The sequence below is a fragment of the Gallinula chloropus genome, assembly GCF_964237585.1.
Source record: "Gallinula chloropus genome assembly, chromosome: 2".
Taxonomy (NCBI): Eukaryota; Metazoa; Chordata; class Aves; order Gruiformes; family Rallidae; genus Gallinula; species Gallinula chloropus.
In genome coordinates, this window is record NC_140086.1 from 62,594,427 (window position 1) to 62,615,950 (window position 21,524).

The following is a 21,524-nucleotide window of genomic DNA, read 5'->3' on the forward strand; positions in this document are numbered from 1 at the left end:
CACAGCCATAATGAGGCATTCCCAAGGATCATGGGCACACAAGAAGAATTCTAATGCATTTGAAAGTATGAAAGGAAGGCCGACCCTGCAAAAAGTGCTGTCCTAAAGCTTTCAAGTCATTAGCCAGATTAGTGTATTTAAGATAAACACTGTTAATGGAGTGAAATTGTCCATATAGGTACATGTACATGGGTGTGATGTTAATATGACACAGAAGTTTAGAAGGGATTAAAGCAACCCATGAAGAATTCCTTAAACCTCAGTTGCAAACTGCCTGTGTCAGTGTTTTCAATTCACTGTCACCAGTCAAAAAAATACCATGTGCAGGAAAGTAAACCAAGCTGTGAAAGCTGCATTGTTTTTCAAGTTCATGTACATGATCTTTCCTTTCAACCTGCCAGTTTTCCTAAAGTACTGTGAGCGCCTGATGTTTAGAATGTTGGGCTTGTGACCCCTCCCCGCCTTAAGCAGAACCACACAAAATAAAGAGAAACAGGGGAAAAACAGAGTGGGATATAGCAAGATAAATTAGAGGATGACTAATTTGCACCTTTTAAATTTTTTTATTCAATTTTTTCCCCTCAAAAGTGAAGTACAGTAATTGTTGTGTGTTTATCTTACTCAGGAGAAAGGACAAAGGAATTAAGCAATGCCGAATTTTAGATGTGGTACACTTGCATATAGGGACATGACTGGCAAGTGCAATTCATTTCAAAAGAAATGAGAGTGACATTTTGTACTTTTGCCACAGCATCCAGAGAAGCTTTCTCTCCCATTTCATGGTTTTGCATGGAATTGTGCAGCGAGGACAGCCACAGCTATTAAGGCAATGGTATCTGTGTTGGCCTCCCACAGCCAGCAGCTTTCAGTCTGAAGCTATGTCCCACAAAGGTGATTCACATAGTTGTCCTCTCATCAGAGCAGTGATTAGGTTTCAGGCTCCTCACCTACTTACCTGCTATTGCTTTGGCTGCTTCGGGTAGGCTATACCCCTGTGATTCAAAAGCAATGGCACAAGTGTCTACAAATGATTTATTCAAAACAAAATATTTCAAAGAGAACATATTAAATACTACTAATAAAAAGGAAATAGAGCAGCCTAGATGTTTAGAAAGCTTTGCCTGTACCAGAGAAGGCCCAGCACCCTCATATTTTCTTTATAAAGTACCCTGTTTTGCTTCCCTCTGTCCCTAAAGTGTTTCGGATAAATGTGGTTTTTTCCTATTCTTCCTTTCTCCTCTGTTCCCAAAGAATATTTATGTACACACATATTCTTTTCACCTCCAAATTACCAGCCTTGTAAAACAAAGATAATTTACAAGGCTCTCAATGCTGATAATTGGGCCTGTTATCCTTCAAAAGCATTTTTGTTGCTGTCACTTGGATAAGCTACTGTGGGGCTTATGTTTGCTCTTCACATCATTCTTTGTGGATTTTAGATCAATACAGGCTTGCAGAAAACTCTGAAAATGCAGTACACAATATTTTCACTGTTTCCTTCCTTCATTTTTATTTTTCTTTCAGCTTGTGTCCTGGATTCATAATTTTTGTTTGTGGGGTTTGTTCTGGATGTGAGAAATAAAATACCAAAATTACTACAGTGTAAGAACATGGGAATGGAAAGAGCTCATTAGGAATCATCCCATGTCATGCCACATAATATGTGTCACAAATGCAACCAACTGCTTTTCAGAAGCAGCTTCTTATTCTTTTTTTTATCTTTCTCTTTCCTTTTGCTCCTGAGCAGGGTCTTCCCTAACATAAGAATGGATAGAAACTTTATTCCTGTTTCTAAGCTACATTTGTCTGTGTGCCATAGATCTGGCCATATGCTTGTCCACCAAGGCGGAGCAGTGCCAGGTATCCTGGTGGTGCTGGGAGCAGCAGGGGCTCACTGTGGGGCTCTGTCAGGGCAGGGCCTGGCAGCCAGGGCCCGTTCCACCCCCCAGCCAGGAGCCAGCATCTGGGTGGGGGCACCCAGGCAGCCCCAGCCCTGGGGACAGTGCACCTCCCTGGGGACAGGCCAAGGCTGGGCCGGGTGTCAGCCTATGAATCCCCAGCATAACATGGCCCATGGCCAGGCCAGGCAGGCCTGTGATGGGTGGGAGCCACAGCTGTAGCTTGGTGGGGCCAAGTGTTAGCAGCCTAGATGAAAGCAGCTCCCAGAGCCTGGGTAGCCTCTCCCCACCATCACCAGTGGGACAGGGAATCACTTGCTGCTGCACCCCAGCTGGTCCCTAGCCCAGGGAGCCAAACCTGCAAGGGAGGGGATGGCCGCAGACCCTTACAGCCACTATCCATAACTATTTTCCTTCCCCTCATGTGTTAAGGCCAGCATAATTCATGCTTGCAACAAAGCCATTCCTTAGTCTTTTCTGTCTGCTACTTAAACCTAATTTGTATGCTCTTCTTTCTCTGACCATCCAAGCAGCCCCCCCCCAGCCTGAGACCTGCTGTTGTGGTTTCAGCTCATTGTCTGTGGGTGAACAGAGCTGTGCCCACTTCTTTTCACTCCTTTCCAACTTGTGAGCTCCCATTTATTGAATTTCATCCTGGGTTTTTTTTCTGCTTTCCTCAGGGCCATTGCATTGTTCCATTTCCTTCTCTGTCGTGACCCCATCTCCCTGCCTCATGCCCTCAGCAAATTTTATCAGTGCATTTCCTAACGTTTGTGGCACTGAGGACCACAGTTCCCAAGACATCTGAGTGAGTGGTGAACATCCCTCAGTAACTCAGGGACTTTTACTACATCCTGGGAACAGCCACCATTTTTACAGTTATTTTAAGAATGTCTATAAATCAATAAGTTACCAAATTATCATACCCGTGCATGGTTAACAGCTATTATCCTGGTTTCAGCTGAGATAGATTTAATTTTCTTTCTAGCATCAGGCATAGTGTTGCATTTTGAATTTAGAATGAGGACCGTGTTGATGACAAACTGATGGTTTTATTTGCTGCCAAGCAGTCAGGGACTTTTCAACTTTGATGGAGTCACCATCCCTGGAGGTATTTAAAAGGTGTGTAGATGTTGTGCTTGAGGATATGATCTAGAGGTGGACTAGGCAGGGTTAGGCTGCAGTTGGACTCAATGATCTTAAGGTTCTCTTCCAACCTAAGTGATTCTGTGATTCTAACTCCTCATACTTCCCTGCCAACAAGAAGCCTGGGAGTGCACAAGAAGCTGGAAGGGGGCAAAGCCAGGGCAGCTGACCCAAACTGGCTAAAGGGGTATTTCACACCATATGGCGTCATAAAATCATAGAATCATAGAATGGCATGGGTTGGAAGGGACCCCAAGGATCATAGAGCTCCAACCCCCCTGCCACAGGCAGAGCCACCAACCTCAGGCCTGGATCTACACAAGGCTGCCCAGGGTCCCATCCAACCTGGCCTTGAACACTTCCAGGGATGGGGCATCCACTACCTCTCTGGGCAGCCTGTTCCAGCACCTCACCACTCTTTCTGTAAAAAACTTCCCCCTAATATCTAATCTAAACCTTCCTTCCTTTAGTTTTAATCCATTCCCCCTTGTCCTGCCATTGTCTATCCTTTTAAAAAGTTGAATCCCCTCCTGCTTATAAGCTCCCTTCAGGTACTGGGAGGCTGCAATGAGGTCCCCCTGCAGCCAGAGCATCATGCTCTGTATATGACTAAGAGGTGGGCCAGGACACAGTTTGGCTCAAGAACTAGTATCAGCTTGAGTTGGTGAGTAACTGTGCTGTGCATCACTTGTTTTGTATATACTATTATCATTGTAATTATTATCATCCCTTTCTGCCTTATGTCTTTATCTGAACCCAAGAGTTTTACCTTTTCCCCTTTTTGATTCTCTCCCCCACCCCACTGGGGTCAGTGAGTGAACAGCTGCGTGGCTCTTTTAGCTGCCTTGCTGGGTTGAACCACGGCAGCTGTATGTATCAAAGCAGCTTCAGCAGTTCCCACCTTACGAGGACCCGCTTTGGGTAGGTCAGGCATGGGGCAATAGCAAGCTGTGCCTGAACTTTTCTCCTTCTGCACGTGGAATGACTTTATGCCTTTCTGCCACCATTAGGAGCTAAGGAAACTCCACTAGGTGCTCTCACGTCACCCAGACTGTAAGTCTAGGAATAGTATGTTGCCTAGATTGTAGGTCTAGGGAGGTGATTGTGCCCCTGTACTCGGCATCGGTGAGGCCACATCTCAAGTACTGTGTCCAGTTCTGGGCTCCTCACCATAAGAAGGACCTTGAGGTTCCTGAGCGAGTCCAGAGAAGGGCAACCAGGCTGGTGAAGGGGCTGGAAGGCAAATCATATGAGGAACATCTGAGGGATCTGGGGATGTTTAGCCTGGAGAAGAGAAGGCTGAGGGGAGACCTTATCACCACCTACAACTACCTGAAGGGAGGTTGTAGAGAGGTGGGCGATGGTCTCTTCAGCCAGGTGACAGGAGATAGGACAAGGGGAAATGTCACAAAGCTGTGCCAGGGCAGGTTCAGATTGGACGTTAGGAAAAAATTCTCTACCGAAAGAGTTGTTGGGGCCTGGAACAGGCTGCCCAGGGGGGTGGTTGACCCACCATCCCTGGATGTGTTTAAAAAACAGGTAGATGTGGTACTTAGGGATATGGTTTGGCATAGGATGGGAGTGGTTGGCCTTGATGATCTTAAAGGTCATTTCCAACTTGGTGATTCTGTGATTTCGCATCGCACTGTTCCTATTGCACTTTCCTTATCTAACCCACCTAAGCCACATCTAAATCCATCCCATCTACCTACACCCCACACGTGGGAAGGCCATCAGGACACTCCCATCTTTGGGTGGCGCAGTTCAGTTGTCCAGACAAGCTCTGGCCAAGCTCTCCCACCTTCCTCCCGTACTACGTGCGCCCGGACCACGCTGCCCTCCGTTACCTCCCGTATTACTTCTCGCATTCCTCTCGGGCCGCTTATGCCCTCGCTCACCCCGCTTCCCTGGCGAGCGGGAAGTTCATTAGCACCGCACTACCTGGAGCTGAAGCCCCCACACGGGACCGGGCCCCGCCGGGCCCCTCCAAAGCCCCGGGGCGCTGGGGAGCAGCGCTCCGCTCTGGCCCCGCCCTCCCGGCAGGTAGACGGTGCGGGAGGCCACGCCCCCTTCGCGGCAAGCCCCGCCCCGTGGCCTCGCGAGGCCGCCGGGCCCCGCCCCGTGCCCGCGGATTGGCCACCGGGGCGGGGGGCGGGGCCGGAGCGGGGCTATTTAAACCGCCTGGGTGGCCGCCGCTGCCTGTGGCGGGGGCTGGGGACGGCGTGAGGCGGGTGAGTAATGGGGCTGCTGCCGGTGTGGCGGGGGGGCTGCTGCCAGGTTCCGGTTCCCTTGGCCGTGTGGCGCCGTATCCCGTTGCGCAGGGCCGCGCCCGGCCTTTCCGCGGCCCTGTCGGAGGCCGCCTCCGCGCCGCGGCCTTGCCGGGAGGAGCCGGTGGGTGCCGGGTGCGCGGCGCCCCTCCTGGGCCCTGCCCGCTGTCCCGCGGCAGGGGCCGCCTGCACGGGCTCGAGTCTCGGCTCTGCCGGGCCGCGGGCCTGTCGCGGCTGCTCCTCTGATGGAAGCCGCCGCTGCCGCCCCCCCGTCCCGTTCCCCGGCCCTGCTCTCTCTCCCGTCAGCTCCCCCGGCCCTCGGGAACAGGCGGCGTGCCCCCCTCCCGCCCTGGGGCTTACCTCCGCGGGCGTGGGGCTGCGGTCCGCGTTCCCTTCTGCTGCGAGACCCTGTGAAGTTCCAGGTTTGGCTTTTAAGCCAACCTCGGCCGGAGGAGCGGGGCCTGTAATGGGGGCAGGGGGTTGTAAGCTGCTGCTTTCGGTGGCTTGTGGAGCGTGGTGAGTGCTCCGTGGTGGCTCCGGGCCCCTCCCGGCGTGATGGAAGGCTCGCGTCTGGGGTGCTCGTCCCGCCGGTGGGTAAGGGGGGCGAAGCTGTCACAGTGCAGTGACAGTGCTTTGGGTTGTCTTATTGTGTAACGCAGCGTAGTGCAGTGCAAAGGTGGAACTGGAAGACTTGGGGTCTCCAGTTTGAAGGACCCACAGGAAATCCTAGCCCTGATTTTTAGGAGGGCATCTAGTATCAGTGCAGTAAGCTACGTCTGATTTTCCAAGTTTGAAGCTGCCTGAGACAAACTTTCATGTGGCTGTCCAGTGAGGCTGGAGTGATTCAACATATCTCTATTTTTCCAAAGTATTGAACTTTTTAGGGTGATACTTAAAGTAGTAGGCTCAGCAAGTAGTTCAGATCTTGTTTGTGTGGACAGACTATTAGCTTCTGTGTAATATGTTGTATTTTGTGCCTGTGCTGTGAAGCTAAAGCCCTGATGGTGCTATAGGAGCTGGTTGAGCAAGGGGAAGAGACAGATGTGCAGGGCTGATGCCTGTGTGCTGGTTTCTCTGAAAAGCACTGTGTGAATCATGCCTGAGCTCTAACTGTATCCAAGTATGGTGGCTTCTTTAGGGAAACCAGCCCTCAATGAGGAGTGTTGCTTTAACTTAACTATGTCTATACGGTCCTTTAGATGCATTCAGCTTTCACTCTTCATGACTACTGAAGAGAAAGCTTGAGCTGTCTGGCAGTTTGTGTTTGTCCTAATTGATGCTTAAAACTCATTTGAGTATCAACTTGATGGGTGCTGTAAACTAAATAGAAACCATCTGTGGTGAGTGAAAGGATTTTTGTATGTAAAACATTAGTGATCTAAGTGATCTTTCCTGCTTGAAAGAAAGTGCATTCTGTAACCTTTCTGTAGATTCAGGGTGGTGGGATGCACTTACATTGCACTGTGTGGGACAACCTGCAGCTTCAAAGTATTCCTTTCAGCTCTGTAGACAGCTGTTCAAGAAATCACAAGACAGTCAAATCTTTTAACAGCTAGCATACTTGTCTTGTGACTTCCACTTATGTGGAAGAAGGGCTTAAAGGATTTGGGGTAAAGCTGTCTGGGCAAAATACTGAAGTGCAGCCATTGGTGCTGCTGAATGTGCTTGTTCAGTGTAGCACAAGGACTTGTGAGTTGTCATGGTCCAGGCCCTTGGAGTTGAGACATATCTAAAGATCAATATTTTCCTGCCTTAAGAGTTACTATAGTTTTAGTTTTTCCCACTTGAGTGGCAGTTGAAACTAAAAACAAGGAAGTGGTAGCACAGAACTGGTCACTGGCTGTTTGCTCATGGCCTGCTGGGGCTGGTTTCTGTTCCTGTGGCTTCATGCTGACCTTCTTTGGGAAGGCTGGGTGGCAGGTTAGGATTTTAAAGCTGGAGAAAGCACAATTTTTAAGATGCCTTATTTTAACCTCCTTCATAGAGCACAGAGTAAAAGTGTAGTGCTAGCTGCTAGTGGTAAAGTCATATGACACACTCTTAGTTAAACTGTTATAAGAAAATGTCACTCCAGAGTAGGCTTCACTTGAGTAACATATTGCCTCTCACTGAAGTATGTGACTTGATTGAAGCATGTCTGTAGACAAGTTTGAGTTTAACATCCAAAGTTATTTTGGGGGGAGGGTGAGGCAGAAACCATAGAGTTGAGATTAATATATTTTTGTTTGGCCACTTTACTGTGTTATTTCATGAGTGGGGATGGCCTCAAGTTTATTTGCACAGTAGGTTATGTGGGGTCAGCAGGTGAAAGGTGAAAGTCTTCTGTGGTTGCTTGATTACTGACTTCTGACATCTGTGAAGGCTGAAACATTTTTCTGTTGCAGACTCTTCAGCAAAACCATTGTGATCAGAAGATGGCTGCTCTTGAAACACTCTTTAAATACATTGATGAACACCAGGAGCTCTATATTCAGGTAAGTTTTCCTTCAGAGTTCTGTCCTGAGCACAAATAGCTATGTGATACTGAAAGCTGATCATGGGTCAGCTTTGAGCTTGTTGTTACACCTGTATAATCCTCCAAATAATGAAGTAATGCCAAGCAGCTGGGGAGAGGTGGGGAGCAGGCAGCAGGTGTGACTGGTTTGAGTCAGGAAACTGTTCAAGTTTAGGCCTTTTCTGTTCAAAGGACTTAATCTCTGTGGTGACTTCTTTAAAAGTACAATTTGCTGGACATCAGCTCCTGAATCCCAAACGAGGTTTATACTGTCTCTCCCATTTTGTGATGTGAGAAGATATATACAAGCTTTCTCATATGAAATTGTTTGTGTTAGGGGACAGAGGGAGAGGTTACCTTCTGTACTTAAAGATGCTATTTAATTGCACTTTGTATTGCAGTCCCTTTTGCCTGTGAAGGAATCAGTGGTATATAGCACTGTAAACTCCCAGGCAAGAATGTTCAACTTCTGGCAGTTCTTGGTGGAGTGGGGAGGGGAACTAAGGCAGCTTTGGAGAAGCCTGAAGAACATCCGCTGGGTCTGGATTCTTAATGGGTGGCAACTGGAAAGGGGCAACATGCACAAACTGTCATACTCCTAAGCCTGCTTTCTGTATCTGTAGCCTTTGTGCAGTGCTGCAGGGGCAAAGGGAGGCCTTAGAGAGCTTGGAGTGTAATATCAATGGTTAGTACTCCTTTGAGCAGAGGAGAGAGCTGACTTGCCTCAAGTTTAAGCTTCACTAAAGCAGTGTAAGCTGAACTGCAAGGTGTTGTATTTGTGTTGTGCCTCCCGTGCCCCAATTTGTGTGCAGTGAGGCCTGTGAACCCTTCTGTCTTCCTGTAGCGCCTGGCTCAATGGGTGGCCATCCAGAGTGTGTCAGCGTGGCCGGAGAAGCGGGGCGAGATCAGGCACATGATGGAAGTTGCCGCAAAGGATATTGAGCGACTGGGAGGCACAACCCAGCTTATGGATATTGGGAAACAAAAGGTATGTGAGCACCTGTGTGCTGGTGTAGTAGGAAGATCATCTGCTCCAACACCCCTGCTAAAGCAGGGTCACCTAGAGCAGGTTGCATGGGGTTGTGTCCAGGTGGGCACTGAGTAGCTCCAGGGAAAGAGACTCCACAGCCTCTCTCAGAAACTATTCCAGTGCTGTCACCTTCACAGGGAAGGAGTGTTTTCTTATGTTGAGACCAAACTTCATGAGCTCAAGTTTGTGCCCATTGCCTCTTCTACTGTCACTGGGCACCACTGGGAAGAGTCTGGCCTTTTCCTCTAGACATCTACCCTTTAGATCTTGATAAGCATTGATCAGATCCTCTGTCTTCATGCCAAACAGCCCCAGCTCTTTCAGCCTTTCCTCATATGAGATGTTTCAGTCTCCTAGATCCAGTCACCTGGGTAGGTTTATCCTGCAGCCCGAGGACATGTGCAGCACAGAACAGACAGCAAGGTGAAGCTGCATGTGCAGCAGAGCACAGCACAGGTTTGAGTGTACTCAGGCTAACTACTTGGATCACTAATTCATTGATGTCTGATAGTCTTCTGGTCTGGGTCACAGTGCAAGGGTCTTGTGGGTAGTGGTGTACAAAGAGGTGGTGGATAACATTTCCTGCTACCCCTGTTCGTTAAAACTTTTGCTCATATTAAAACTCAGGATCCAAATCAGTTAAGCATGTTGTATTGCATTTTACACTGTCTTTTAAAGGCATTTTAAATACTTTGAGCATGAAAGACTGCTTGTAATCAAAAGTGTTAGGTGTATTTAACTAGGCTGGCTGTATACCCTGAACCCATAGGCAGTAAAGGTATTGACTGAAGCTTTAAGTCTTTGAAAAGACTTTTAGGATCTACTGCAGTTGTTACATCTGTCACAAGACTGCATTGTTCCTTTACCAGAAACAGAAGGATTCTTAATAGCATGTGTCCCCTCCTTATTTTTAGCTATCTGGACTGCTTTTCCTCGCCGGAGACATGTATTTGCTTATGAGAGTGGTCCTAGGGAACAGTCTATTTGAGATCCTCCTGGTTTGAAGTACCTAGTCACCACATGTCACAGCATAAGACCCATACAGAAACTTAGACTAGCATTTGGATAATGGCATTCAAAATCCTGTTGTACTGGAATGTGTGCTGGTTTTAGAACATGGTCCATGTAGTTGGTGCTAAAGGCTGCTGGATGAGATCTGTGTATTAGTACCCTGTGAGCAGCTCTTGCTTCTGGCAACTAAATGTTTGTAGCACTACAGGTCCTAGCAGGGAAGCAGCTGACTTCATGTGCCCTCTTGGGCAGGAATCTGTAGGTTAAATCTGGCTCTGCTGCTACCTTACAGCCTGAAGTCCCATCAAAAGTACCTCAATTAACTGAGACACTACTTTAATCAGTGTAACTTTGGGGGACAAGAACTGGTTTGAGTTTGACATTAACTTTTCTTTTTAGAAAACTCTTGCAGCTGGATTAAAGCTAACTTTACTTTTAGGTTAAGCATAGACAAAGCTAGTCAGTGTATCATGTATGTTGCTGTTATATCAGTGAAGGACAATGTAAAGCAACTGGTGAACTTGCCTGATCTAGCTTATTTTACCATTGCACAGCAGTTCTGTGTGCTGACTGCTGAAAGTGTAAACGCTTGCAATAATGCTTTAATCACTTAGAGCTGCAGCTAGTGGAGGACCAGGTAATAAACTGATAAAACCCAGGAGTTTGGAGCTGTATGAGAAGTCAAAACTGATCTTGATCTGCACAGTGTAACCCTAGGAGTATGGGTTAGCTCACTGGAAGGGAACCACTTTCTGAGGACAGCACATAAGTGCTTATGGGGTATTCCAAAGGACTAAGCCAAGTTCAGCTCTTGAACTCAGCTCAAGAGCACTACCTTGCCCTTTGCTTATCAGTGTAGGCTGATATAGATAAATACAGCTGCTATGCTGACCTTATTTAGGTGTAGGCACGTGTTACACTGTCAGGAAGTTTCTCTAGAGAGCTATACTGTGGCCAGGGTGGAAGTGCAGTGACAAGCAGTGTGGAATGCAGTATTGAATGGAGTTTAGCACTAGTGCTTAGGTCAGCATTAGATATGGCAGTTTGGTGTGCAGACAGCTTGCTCTGCTAAAAACTGATGCAGGATTGTTCATTTAAAGGTAAGTTCTGAGTGGCTTGGAACACTTTGACTGTTCCTGGGACCTGTCAGGAAACTTACTGGCAGTGTGCTGCTGTGCCTTCATTGGCAATCAGTTTAGCCTGGTTTTGTTCAGCTGTCTGTGCCTCTAATCTCATAGCATCCATATTGTTAAAGCCATTCATACACCTGATAGAAGTGTGCCACCCTGACACTTGATATTTAGACAAAATGTCTTGCCTCCCATTACTAGCTGCCTGATGGATCTGAGATCCCTCTGCCACCCATTGTTCTGGGAACCCTTGGCTCGGATCCACACAAAAAGACAGTGTGTGTGTATGGTCACCTGGATGTCCAGCCAGCAGCACTAGAGGATGGCTGGGATAGTGAGCCCTTCACGCTTGTAGAGAGAGAAGGTAAGAGTGGTGGGCTTCAGAAACTGATGAGCACTTCCTTAAGTGTGGTGTTTCTCAGTGCCTTTACAATTGTGGTTGCTCAACCCCCTTGTGTGAAGGGGGAGGGAAAGAAAGAATGGGCATGGGGGATGTTTAATACTGCTGAGAGAAAAGCTGCAGGAGGGTAAACAGTGAATAAGTAGAACTAAAGTCTCAGCTGCTCTTGGGACTTGTTTCCTTTCCTGATAAACTAGACTATACTTGCATGCTGCCTCCCTTGTAGCTGCAGCAAAGTTTAACTGCTGCCTTTCAGGGTAACAATTAGTTTCCACAAGGCTTTCTAGAACTAGTTTTTTTTTCTGATGGTCCCAACTTGCCATCCATAAAGTCATGTTGCAGGGATTTTGAGCCACTGCAGGGGACAGACACTCAAAACAGCTTCTTTATGCCTGGGAGAGTAGCGGTGCAGCAGCCTCCCTGGATTGCCTTGTGTCTGTGTACTGTGCTACGGTGAGTACTGCAGAAGCTGTGTTTACAGAGCTGGTGCCCAGACAAGTGTCCCTCTTCCCAAAACCAGGGATGAAGTCATGCTGTAACTCCTGCTGAAATAACACATTCCCAGTAACCAAGAGGGGACTAAAACTCTCCTTAAATACAGAAGCTGGTGCTATCAACAGTTTCTTCTATTTTGTTTGCTTAGTGCTGAGTGTCTGTTGCAGTTTTGGGTAACTGGATTCTAATGGAGAATTGTGGGCTGCAGAGGTGGGTCCTGCAAGGAGCAGCCAGAAGCTCTCTGCAGGCCCTGGAGAGTAAACATCAGCTGGTTCAAGGCTGGAGTTGCTGCTGACCAGGGCTGAGCTAATTGGAGATGTGATTCACAGAGATGCTGTGACCATATAGGAGAAAAAACTGCAGAAGGGAGTGAGAAGATGTAACAACCTGTGCAGACACCAAGGCCAGGGAAGAAGGAAGTGGGGGGGGGGGGGGGGGGGGGGGGGGGGCGGGGGGGAGAATGAGGCACTCTGGGTGCTGGAGAGAGATTCCCCTGGAGAAGACTGTGGTGAAGCAGGCTGTCCTTCTGCAGCCCATGGATGAGGATGGGAGTGGGGAGTAGAGACCATCAACAGCCTGTGGAGAGACCAGCCCATGCTGCAGCAGGTTTGCTGGGGGACTTGTGACTGGGGGTAGCAGACTGGAGCAGTCTGGGCCAGAAAGTCAGCACCCCATGGTGGTGACCAGAGTTGGGTAATGGGAAGTGCAGCCAGGTGTTAAAGCACCTTCCCCTCCCACCCCTCCCTTCCTAGCAGACTTCCCTTTAGTCATGATTTTGCTCCCTTTTTTCCCCACCATCATGGTGTGGGGAGGGGTGGGGAATGGGGGATTTTCAGTCTGTTCCTCCTGAGTTGTCTTCCTCCCCAGCTGGGGTGGGGGGCATTCCACACCCCCTTCCCCTGTGGCACTGTGGGATCCCACCTATGGGAGACAACCCTTCACAAACTTCTCCAATGTGAGCCCTTTCTATCAGGGCATCATCTCCTCACCAATTGCCTCAGCATGGCTCTCTTCCATGGGCTGCTGACCTTGGGGCCCAGACTGCTCTGGCCTGGTTGTCCCCCGTCCCCCCCCAACCCCAAGTCACAAGTTCCCTGGCAAACCTGCTGTGGTGTGCGTCAGTCTCTTCACAGGCCATGGATGGTCTCTGCTCCCCATCACTATCCATGGGCTGCAGTGGGACAGTCTGTTTCACCATGGTCTTCTCCAGGGGCTGCAGGGGAATCACTCCTGGTGCCTGGAGCGCCTCATTCTTCCTGCTCCTGCTTCCCTAGCCTTGATGTCCATACAGCTTCCTAAATCTCATGCCGTCCTCTGGTGACAAAATGCAGCTGTCTGTGTTTTCTCCTAAATGATTCCCATTGTGACCACCACTGATGGGCTCTGCCTTGGTCAGCAATGACTCTGGCCTTGAATTGGCTGATGTTTACTCTCTGGGGCCTGCAGAGAGCTTCTAGCAGCAGTTCGTTGCAGCAGCCATCTCTGCAGCTCCCCCTTCTCCATTAGAATCCAGCCACACAACTGCAACAGTGTCAAAAGTCATATGAATCAGACATTACCCACTCCTGTTGCATAAGTGTCAATCATTGCCAAGAAAAGAAGGATCTATGGTAACTGTATTTCTAGCTGTGCACTTGGTCACAGGCAGCAGAGTCCAAGTGAAGTTGGATTATCTAACTTTATAGCAAGAGCAGGACTTGCCTCAAGCTGTGGCTTCTCTCTGTGCAACCTGTCAGTGTAGGAGCCATGTTTCCCAACAGCTCCTTACCTTGCAAGCTCTCTGGCTGGTTCTGTCACTCTGCTTATGCCAAGTCTGTAGGAGTTGAAGCCATAGCTGAGCTGAAACAGTATCTGCCTGTACTGTGATCCTGTGTGCTACATTTCCTAGGGTGTCCCTGTAGCTTGTAAAACTTGTTTGACTAGAGCCTTTTCTGAGATAGACAGTTATCTCACCAATCCAGAGAGGTGGTTGCTCCCTAGCTGCTGAAGTCTCACTCCTCAAATCAAAGTATTGAGTTGAAACTCACAGTGGATAAGTTTCTGTTAAAAAGGAGTTAGTTTGCTTCTATACCCTACCTGTTGTATTATTGTGAAGGGTATGGAAACAACTTAGCCTAAGGCAGATACATGTTTTTGAGGTTTATGTTCAACTCCTCTGGGGAGCATCTGGGAGGTGTCTCAAAGGGTGAGAACTAATGTGGTGCTGTACCTATTGCACTTGCATGGGTGTATGCAGTAGGATGTCAGACTGCTGCCTCAGCAGAACCAGAAATAGAAGTTGATAAGCAGGGCTAAAGTTTATTTGAAAGAATGTTTTCTCCTGCAGGCAAGAGATGACTGAAACTTCATCCTTATTCTTCTCCACAGTGGTTAATTTGTATCTTGTTTCTGCAGGAAAGCTGTATGGGCGGGGATCAACAGATGACAAAGGTCCAGTGCTTGCCTGGCTGAATGCCTTGGAGGCTTATCAACAAACTAACCAGGTGTGTGCCCAAAATGTGTCCTGCCTTTTTACATGCAGCTGAGTCCAGCAGTAAATGTTACCCAAACCACAAACCCTTGTGAGGCAAGCCTGCTTATTCAGCTGATCAGAGCAATGATGCAATAGTCCCGTAAACTCCCTTATATCCCAGTAGGGTTGAATTGACTTGCTGACGAGTTAGTCTTGTAGATACTTGGATTACACTTTCAGCATTTTTGTTTTACCAAGATGTGTGGAAAGGAAAACACATATGCAAGCATCTAGAGCAGGAGGAGTAGTCAAATGTGATCACTGTCATGTAAGGGTGTCTCACTGACACTGAGCTCTAGGAAGGGATGAACTTGGTAATACTTAAACTGGGAACTCTGCTGTTTCTGTTCAGGAAAATGTGCAATCATAAATAGTGCTTAGGATGTGTGTTTTATCTTGTCAGACAAGTTACTATTACTTGTAAAGAATTAGCAGTGCAAGTGCTGCCTAGGCATAGAATATGTTGGACTGGATAGGGTAGCTCTGACTCTTACTGTGGCATGCAGTTTCTGTGGTTAGTGCTAATTTTCTTAGCCCTGTGACTTTAACTCTGGTAACATCTCTGCTGCATTCCCACAGTTAAGAGATTTGGGAACAAGTTGTTCTAGAACTTAGTTAAAACTCTTTTGAAGAGTTTGAATTCCACCAAATGGAGGGTGGTGTGAGTGCCCTCAAGGTAAGCACAATCCAGACTTTGGGATACTTTGTGTATAACTAACAGATTCCACTGTCATGAGACTAACATATGTCTGTTTTACTGCTGTGCATGTGACAGGTGAATATTACTAGTTGAGAAAGGAGGAGTCTAATATTTACACATTTAATCTGTTCTTGCTTTTAATTTTCAAAGGAGTTTCCAGTAAATGTTAAGTTCTGCCTAGAGGGTATGGAAGAATCAGGATCTGAAGGCCTTGATGAACTGATCTTTGCTCAGCAAGACACTTTCTTCAAAGACGTGGATTATGTTTGCATTTCTGACAATTACTGGCTAGGCAAGAACAAGCCTTGTATCACCTATGGCTTGAGGGGCATCTGCTACTACTTCATAGAGGTAAGTGCTGAAACACTGAAAAAACTAGTATCAAGCTGATGTTTTCACTGGAAACATTCCAATTCCTTTTCAGGAAAGGTGGAACTGACTAAAATAGAACTGTTTCTGTTAATTGTCTAAACTTTTACTGTCAGTGTAATACTTGGGTAGGAGGAATAATGTTCAACTTTATGAAGAAAGATAAGCTGGCACCTTCGCTGGGGGATTCTCATGGCATAAATATATCCATCCAGGTATTCCCTTAGTGTCCAGGAAAAGATGTCAATGCTGAAGTCTGCAAGGTTGAGACAGTCAGTACTAAGAGCTTGTACTCTACAGAGCAAAAACATCTGCTTTAATGTATTGCAACTGAGTGATCTCAAAATGCATGCAGCAAAAAGCTAGGGTAAAAAGTCTTCTGTGCATTTGACAGTGTCTTCATGCTAAAATTAACCTGAATCTTCATTCACTTCAATCCAGGTGGAATGCAGTGACAAAGACCTTCACTCTGGAGTCTATGGTGGCTCAGTACATGAGGCCATGACAGATCTCATCACTCTAATGGGTAAGAAAAAACAGGTTTCACTGAATGCATCTAAAGTGGGAGCAAGAGCTATTAAAGCACAAGTTTGCAATGGGAATGGGGGGTCCCCTAAAGACTGCTCAGCAGTTAATGCTGCTAATGGCCAGTGTGAAGCAATGACCAGTGAAATGGTGCTTGCCAGGTGTGTGTAAAACAGGCTGATGCCTTAAGTACAGAAATATGAGGAAGCTCTTGCCAAGAAGATGTCAGTCTGCTTTAGCTTCCCCAAAGTCTCTCTGCAACCTTTGGCTAACTCTTCTACATCTGCCATACTGAACTCCTTGGGAATCCTACTGTTAAGCAGCCAGCTGAATATGTAGCATTAGAATTAGATGCAGTTGCAAGGAGTTGTGTGTTGGGTGGCTGCAGACTCCCCATGCTTCCATGCTTAATGGTACAGGCTCTCTGTGGTGTAGTGGTCAAGAGTTTTATTACACTTGCAGAGTTTTCTATTCCATGGAAGTGTTCCCACCAATGACACCTTGTGGTTTCTGGTTAAATCCTGATATTAGATGCTTGTTTACAGGTTCTCTTATAGACAAGAAAGGGAAGATCCTCATCCCAGGCCTTTATGAAGCAGTGGCACCTCTTACTGACGAGGAGCTGGCACTATATGAGAAGATCGATTTTGACCTGGAAGAATATGCAAAAGATGTAGGAGCAACAAAACTGTTGCATGATACAAAGGTATTACTGTACTTCATCTCTACCCTGGCTATCTGTGTTGGTTCAAGCTATTTTAGTAGAAGACAAACTTCTGTGGGTACTGTCCTGGCTTTGAGTAGTTACCAAGTAATTTAGTAGGCAGAGGATTAATCATGTGTCTTCAGAACGGTGGGACTGCTTTGAAGACACTGTCACCTCCTGGCTGCATACTTAATGCTAGCAGTTCCTCTGCAAAGTTAGGTGCTGGGGAATGCCATGCTTAAGGCAAGCAGTCTAGGCAACTTTGAGTTTCCGTGTTAGTCTATGTACAACTAGCATTTCAAACTTACACAGGACTTTAGTGCTGTTCTCTTAATGCTAGATAAGAACTGCTGGCACTTTTTGAGAGGTCAGATACTACATCTATACCAAGTATATTATTACTTCCTGCATCTGAAAAGTTCAATGGGTTATCAGATATTTAGTTGCTCATAGAGGTGACTTCTCAAAAGGTGAGAACAGCTTGATCTAGCTGTAGTGAACTTAAGGTCAATACACTGAATATCTTCCTAGACCTGGTAAGCAAGGACTCTTTTATAACTGAACTAGGCAGCTGGCCAAGTCTTTGAATGGGTTCAATTAACTCATGTCTGAGCTTCTCAAATCTTCATCCTGGGAGCTCTCCAAATGAGTGCTTTTAAGAGCATTGAATCCTCCAAGGTACTGCATGGTGACTGTAAAGCATGGAAACCTAGATGTAAACACACCTATTGTAAAAAGCAGAAACAAGTCTTGTAAAAGACAAGTTTACATGTGCAGGTCTGTCTTCAATCCTAATACTGTCAGGAAGAGGCTTCAGACTCAACTTACAGGTATTAGTAACAATTTTATATCCTTGACTCTACATGCTCAGGTTTATATCAACTGAGAGCACACAGGCTTTTCCTTGTTTAGCCTTATGCTGTGAAGCAGAGGATGAAGTAGAGCTTGTATATAAGAAGGGGTTGGCATGTTGCTCTTAGTGTATGATACTGAACTAAAGCTGTTCAGACTTAGACTGAAATCCTAGCTTAACTTACCAAGGGAGTTCTAACTCTGCTTGTGTGAGAAGGACCTTAGGACTAAGGGGAGACATGGGAGGGAAGGGTGGAATCTCCCAAGTGAGGAGCAGTGTGCTTGAACTATTTGAATTGAGTGTTAAATTCTCTTTTGAGAAGACTAGAGGCAAGTTGTACCTGGGACAAACTTAACTGAGGCCCACAAAATTTCTAAGTCTCCTGAATCTCTGCAGTGAAGCTCATGCTTGAGATGCTGTAGCTACACAGGACACAAATATCTTGTTCACAGTATCTAGTGTGAACACTTAACCTGCTGTGTCCAAGGCAGCAAGGAAGAAATGCAGAAGTGATCTGAAAGGCAATAATGCTCATTCCAAACAACTCTGAGTTTAAGCAGCTTAATACAACTGATAAGTAGGAGCATGCTATGGCTGTCTGCACAGTGGGGAGGCTTTTGGAAGGCTTGCTGTATCCAAGCATGTGACTCGGTGATGAAGGCACCTGCCTGACTTGCAGCAGTGGGAGCTAGAGCTTCTGATACACTGCAACTGTCAGAAGCAGACTGGTCATCTCCTGGAAGTTTTCTAGGAGAAAGCCAAGCTAGAGCTACTTAATCTTAAAGTGCTGAAAGTTGGGTAACTGTTGTATCAAAATGTGTGCTTAATGGAGGTAGAAGCTTCTGGTTTTAACTGAGTGATCCTGAATGAGCTGTGTTTGCCTGTGGTGGAGAGCACTTAATTGTAAAATCTGTATCCTATTTAAGATATTTCTTCAGGGATCTCTGTTAAACTTGATGTAACCTTGCATTTTTCCTTTTGCTGTTGCAGAGAGATATCCTTATGCATAGGTGGAGATATCCTTCCTTATCCCTTCATGGAATCGAAGGAGCCTTCTCAGCCTCTGGAGCCAAGACTGTGATTCCTAGGAAAGTGATTGGCAAGTTCTCAATCAGACTTGTGCCAAACATGACTCCTGAGGAAGTCACAAAACATGTATGTTGGGATGGATTGATGGTCTCAAAATAACTAGTCTCAACTTCTCTTCTCCATGTCTGGGGGACTAGCATTTCTGGTTTCTAAGGCAGTTCTGGTTACTTTGCTATGGTCTCCTCTGTTCTGCACCTCAATTCAGATAATTGCAGTGGTTGCTGTATGGTCTCACACTGGACTGTTGTGGCCTGTCTGTTCAATTGCTCTCCCTAACTTGAAGAAAGAGCTCAGGACTGACTGCTAGTTTAATTGAGGGCAGTTACATAGCCAGAAGTACCTATTCAAATGTGTGAGTTTGACATATTGGCTAACTGTTCTGCAGGATCCAGTTAACTTGCCTGAAGGAGATAGTCTGACTTCAGAGCAGAGTTGAAATATTTAATATAAACAGTATGTAAGTAGAATAATATGAAATAATAGTAATAGGAAAAGTATTGCTGCACAGTAGCAGTGACCTGCAAGTCCCTCAGGTGCTTTAAGTATCCAGCCTTTACCACTGTTCATGTAAATGCTAACAGTAGGTAAGATTATTCAATCCTTCTTCTAGGTTGAAGACTATGTGAGCAAAAAGTTTGCAGAGCTGCAGAGCCCAAACAAATTCAGAGTATATTTGGGCCATGGTGGAAAACCCTGGGTGTCAGACTTCGACCATCCCCACTACATGGCTGGTAGGAGGGCCATGAAGACAGGTCAGTGTTTCCCACTCGGCACTGGGAGGCTGAGCTCTTGTTTCAGCACCTCAAGAAATACTGAGATCATGTCTGCAGTGGTCTGTATTTAAGTAATAAGCAAGTTCAGCATCTTTAAGCATGTTATGTGTAGTCCCTCAACTCAAGCCTGAGGTACAGAAAGGAAGCTCACCCTACTGTGCTGGAACAAGTTCACTGGTGTGGTGTTGCTTTAGTATTAGGGTGACATGGTCAGTAGTTGAGATCACTTGCTTAGACATTGCCCTCAATTTAGTCATCCTAGCATCCTCCTTAATTAGCTGTGCTAGGGCAGCTGGAATGCATGGGGCAACTGGAGGAGATCTAACTTCTGTGGTGGACTACAAACAGCCTTTCAGTTGAAGTGTTAATTGTGTAATTGAAGCAACAGTACCCCAACACTACATCTAGGGGGCAAATGCCACAGCTCTGCTACCTCTGCAGTCAGGCTGATTAAAACAGAGCAAGATTTGCCCAGCACATGGTACAGAAGTGGTTGGAACTTGATTGCTTAAGCAGCAGTAAGGATTTGTGTTGAAAGAACAAATACAGTTCTGACTACAGTATCACTTTGTTCTAGTGTTTGGAGTTGAACCAGACCTGACAAGGGAGGGAGGAAGCATTCCTGTCACCCTTACTTTTCAAGAAGCAACAGGCAAGAATGTCATGCTGCTTCCTGTTGGAGCTGCAGATGATGGTGCCCACTCTCAGAATGAGAAGCTAAATAGGTAAGAGTGTTTATCCCTGTGCCAGGCTGAGTTGTGTTGTGATTCTTGGCACATATTATGAAAAGAAATAATAGAGCTGTTTAATCCTTTGGAAGGTCAAGTGTCACTTCTTCCTAGCAGTGAATGGTTGGTTGTATAACCAGTCTGTAGCTGAATCTTGATGGCACTACTGCCTCTGGTTTTATACACTTGAAACCAGAAGCAGTTTTTATTCTTTGGTCTCCAAGCTAAATTGGCCCCAGACCCCAAGGGTGACATTCTTCTCTTGCCAGGGAAGATGCAGGAGGTTGGGAGTGGTGCCTGTTGCCTGCAACAGTAATGCTTCTAGTAGTGTCTGAGTGCTTAGGACTGACTGCAGAAAGCACAACTGCTAGAAATAGAGCTCGAGTGAAAACAATGCTAATGGAGGCTGTCTTCTTTCCAGGTACAACTACATCCAGGGGGTGAAGATGCTGGGTGCATACCTCTATGAAGTTTCCCAGCTGAAGGACTAAGTTAGACACTTTACCTTTTGGCTCCTGGATCAGAAGTCTGAATTGTCTTGTGAAATGTCATCAGTTAAGTCTTACATGCCTCCCCTCTTCCACAAACACTCCGCTGCTTTGAGGGAGAGGGAAGCATGCAGCTCCACTTGACAGACTGTTGTATACCAAAAAAATTCTTTAAATGCTTCCTTAAAGGCTGTTCTTTATCTGGCTGGCAGTCCTGCACTGCATCTTCATCTTGTCTGTATCACTTGGTGTGGCTTGCTGTATCCTACTTCTTCCTCCAAAGCAGGAGGAATGGTTTGCTCTCAATGGTTTAAGCAGCCACATCAGTTGCAGAACTGCCAGCCAAGTTTAAGGTTCTGATTTCTGGGTACATCCTGGAAGTAGTCAATGTGACAGATTATGGGGCTATACTGGAGTGTGTTCAGGCTGTGGTGAGGCATCTGTCCTGAGTGATTTGGAAGTGCAGTTTGTCTCTTACAGCTTTTACCTGCCTGTGCAGGTTTCTGTTTACAGTGAGTTAGGTTATAACAAATGTCACTGTGGTAATGACTACTGGCCATCTTTTTGTAAAGCTGCCTTTGTACTCCCTAAAAAGGACAATAAAGAATCATGATGCTCTAGAGTTTGTCTCTTGGTCTCTAAGAATTGAGTTGGGAGGGAAAGCAACCTCAGGTAACTTGGAACTGCTCCATGGCTGTTGGTGCGGATGAGTGATATAGCTATGGGGACTGTACTTACTGGGAATCCAAGTTTTTATTCCTCAGGCTCTGGCTCTGTAACAGCTTGTTGAGTTGACTTAAATCCTTCCCTCCTGAGGGAAAACAAGCTCAGAAAAGTCTTCCCTTTTGGCTCTGTAAACCAGGTCGTCATGATGTAGTATCATCAGTGGTGCTACAAGGGATTGGGTGGA

General features: G+C 46.5%; 1 protein-coding gene across 1 annotated transcript; it reads left to right on the top strand.

Moving 5' to 3' along the window:
* Positions 1-5,264: 5,264 nt before the first annotated feature.
* CNDP2 (carnosine dipeptidase 2) lies at positions 5,265-21,234 on the top strand. Its single transcript, XM_084260424.1, has 12 exons — positions 5,265-5,275; positions 7,696-7,785; positions 8,650-8,793; positions 11,178-11,340; positions 14,266-14,354; positions 15,234-15,434; positions 15,894-15,978; positions 16,523-16,683; positions 18,527-18,691; positions 19,236-19,377; positions 19,976-20,123; positions 20,548-21,234. Exons 2-12 carry the CDS (start codon positions 7,726-7,728, stop codon positions 20,615-20,617), a joined length of 1,428 nt encoding a protein of 475 aa, XP_084116550.1. The 5' UTR covers positions 5,265-5,275; positions 7,696-7,725; the 3' UTR covers positions 20,618-21,234.
* Positions 21,235-21,524: the final 290 nt, after the last annotated feature.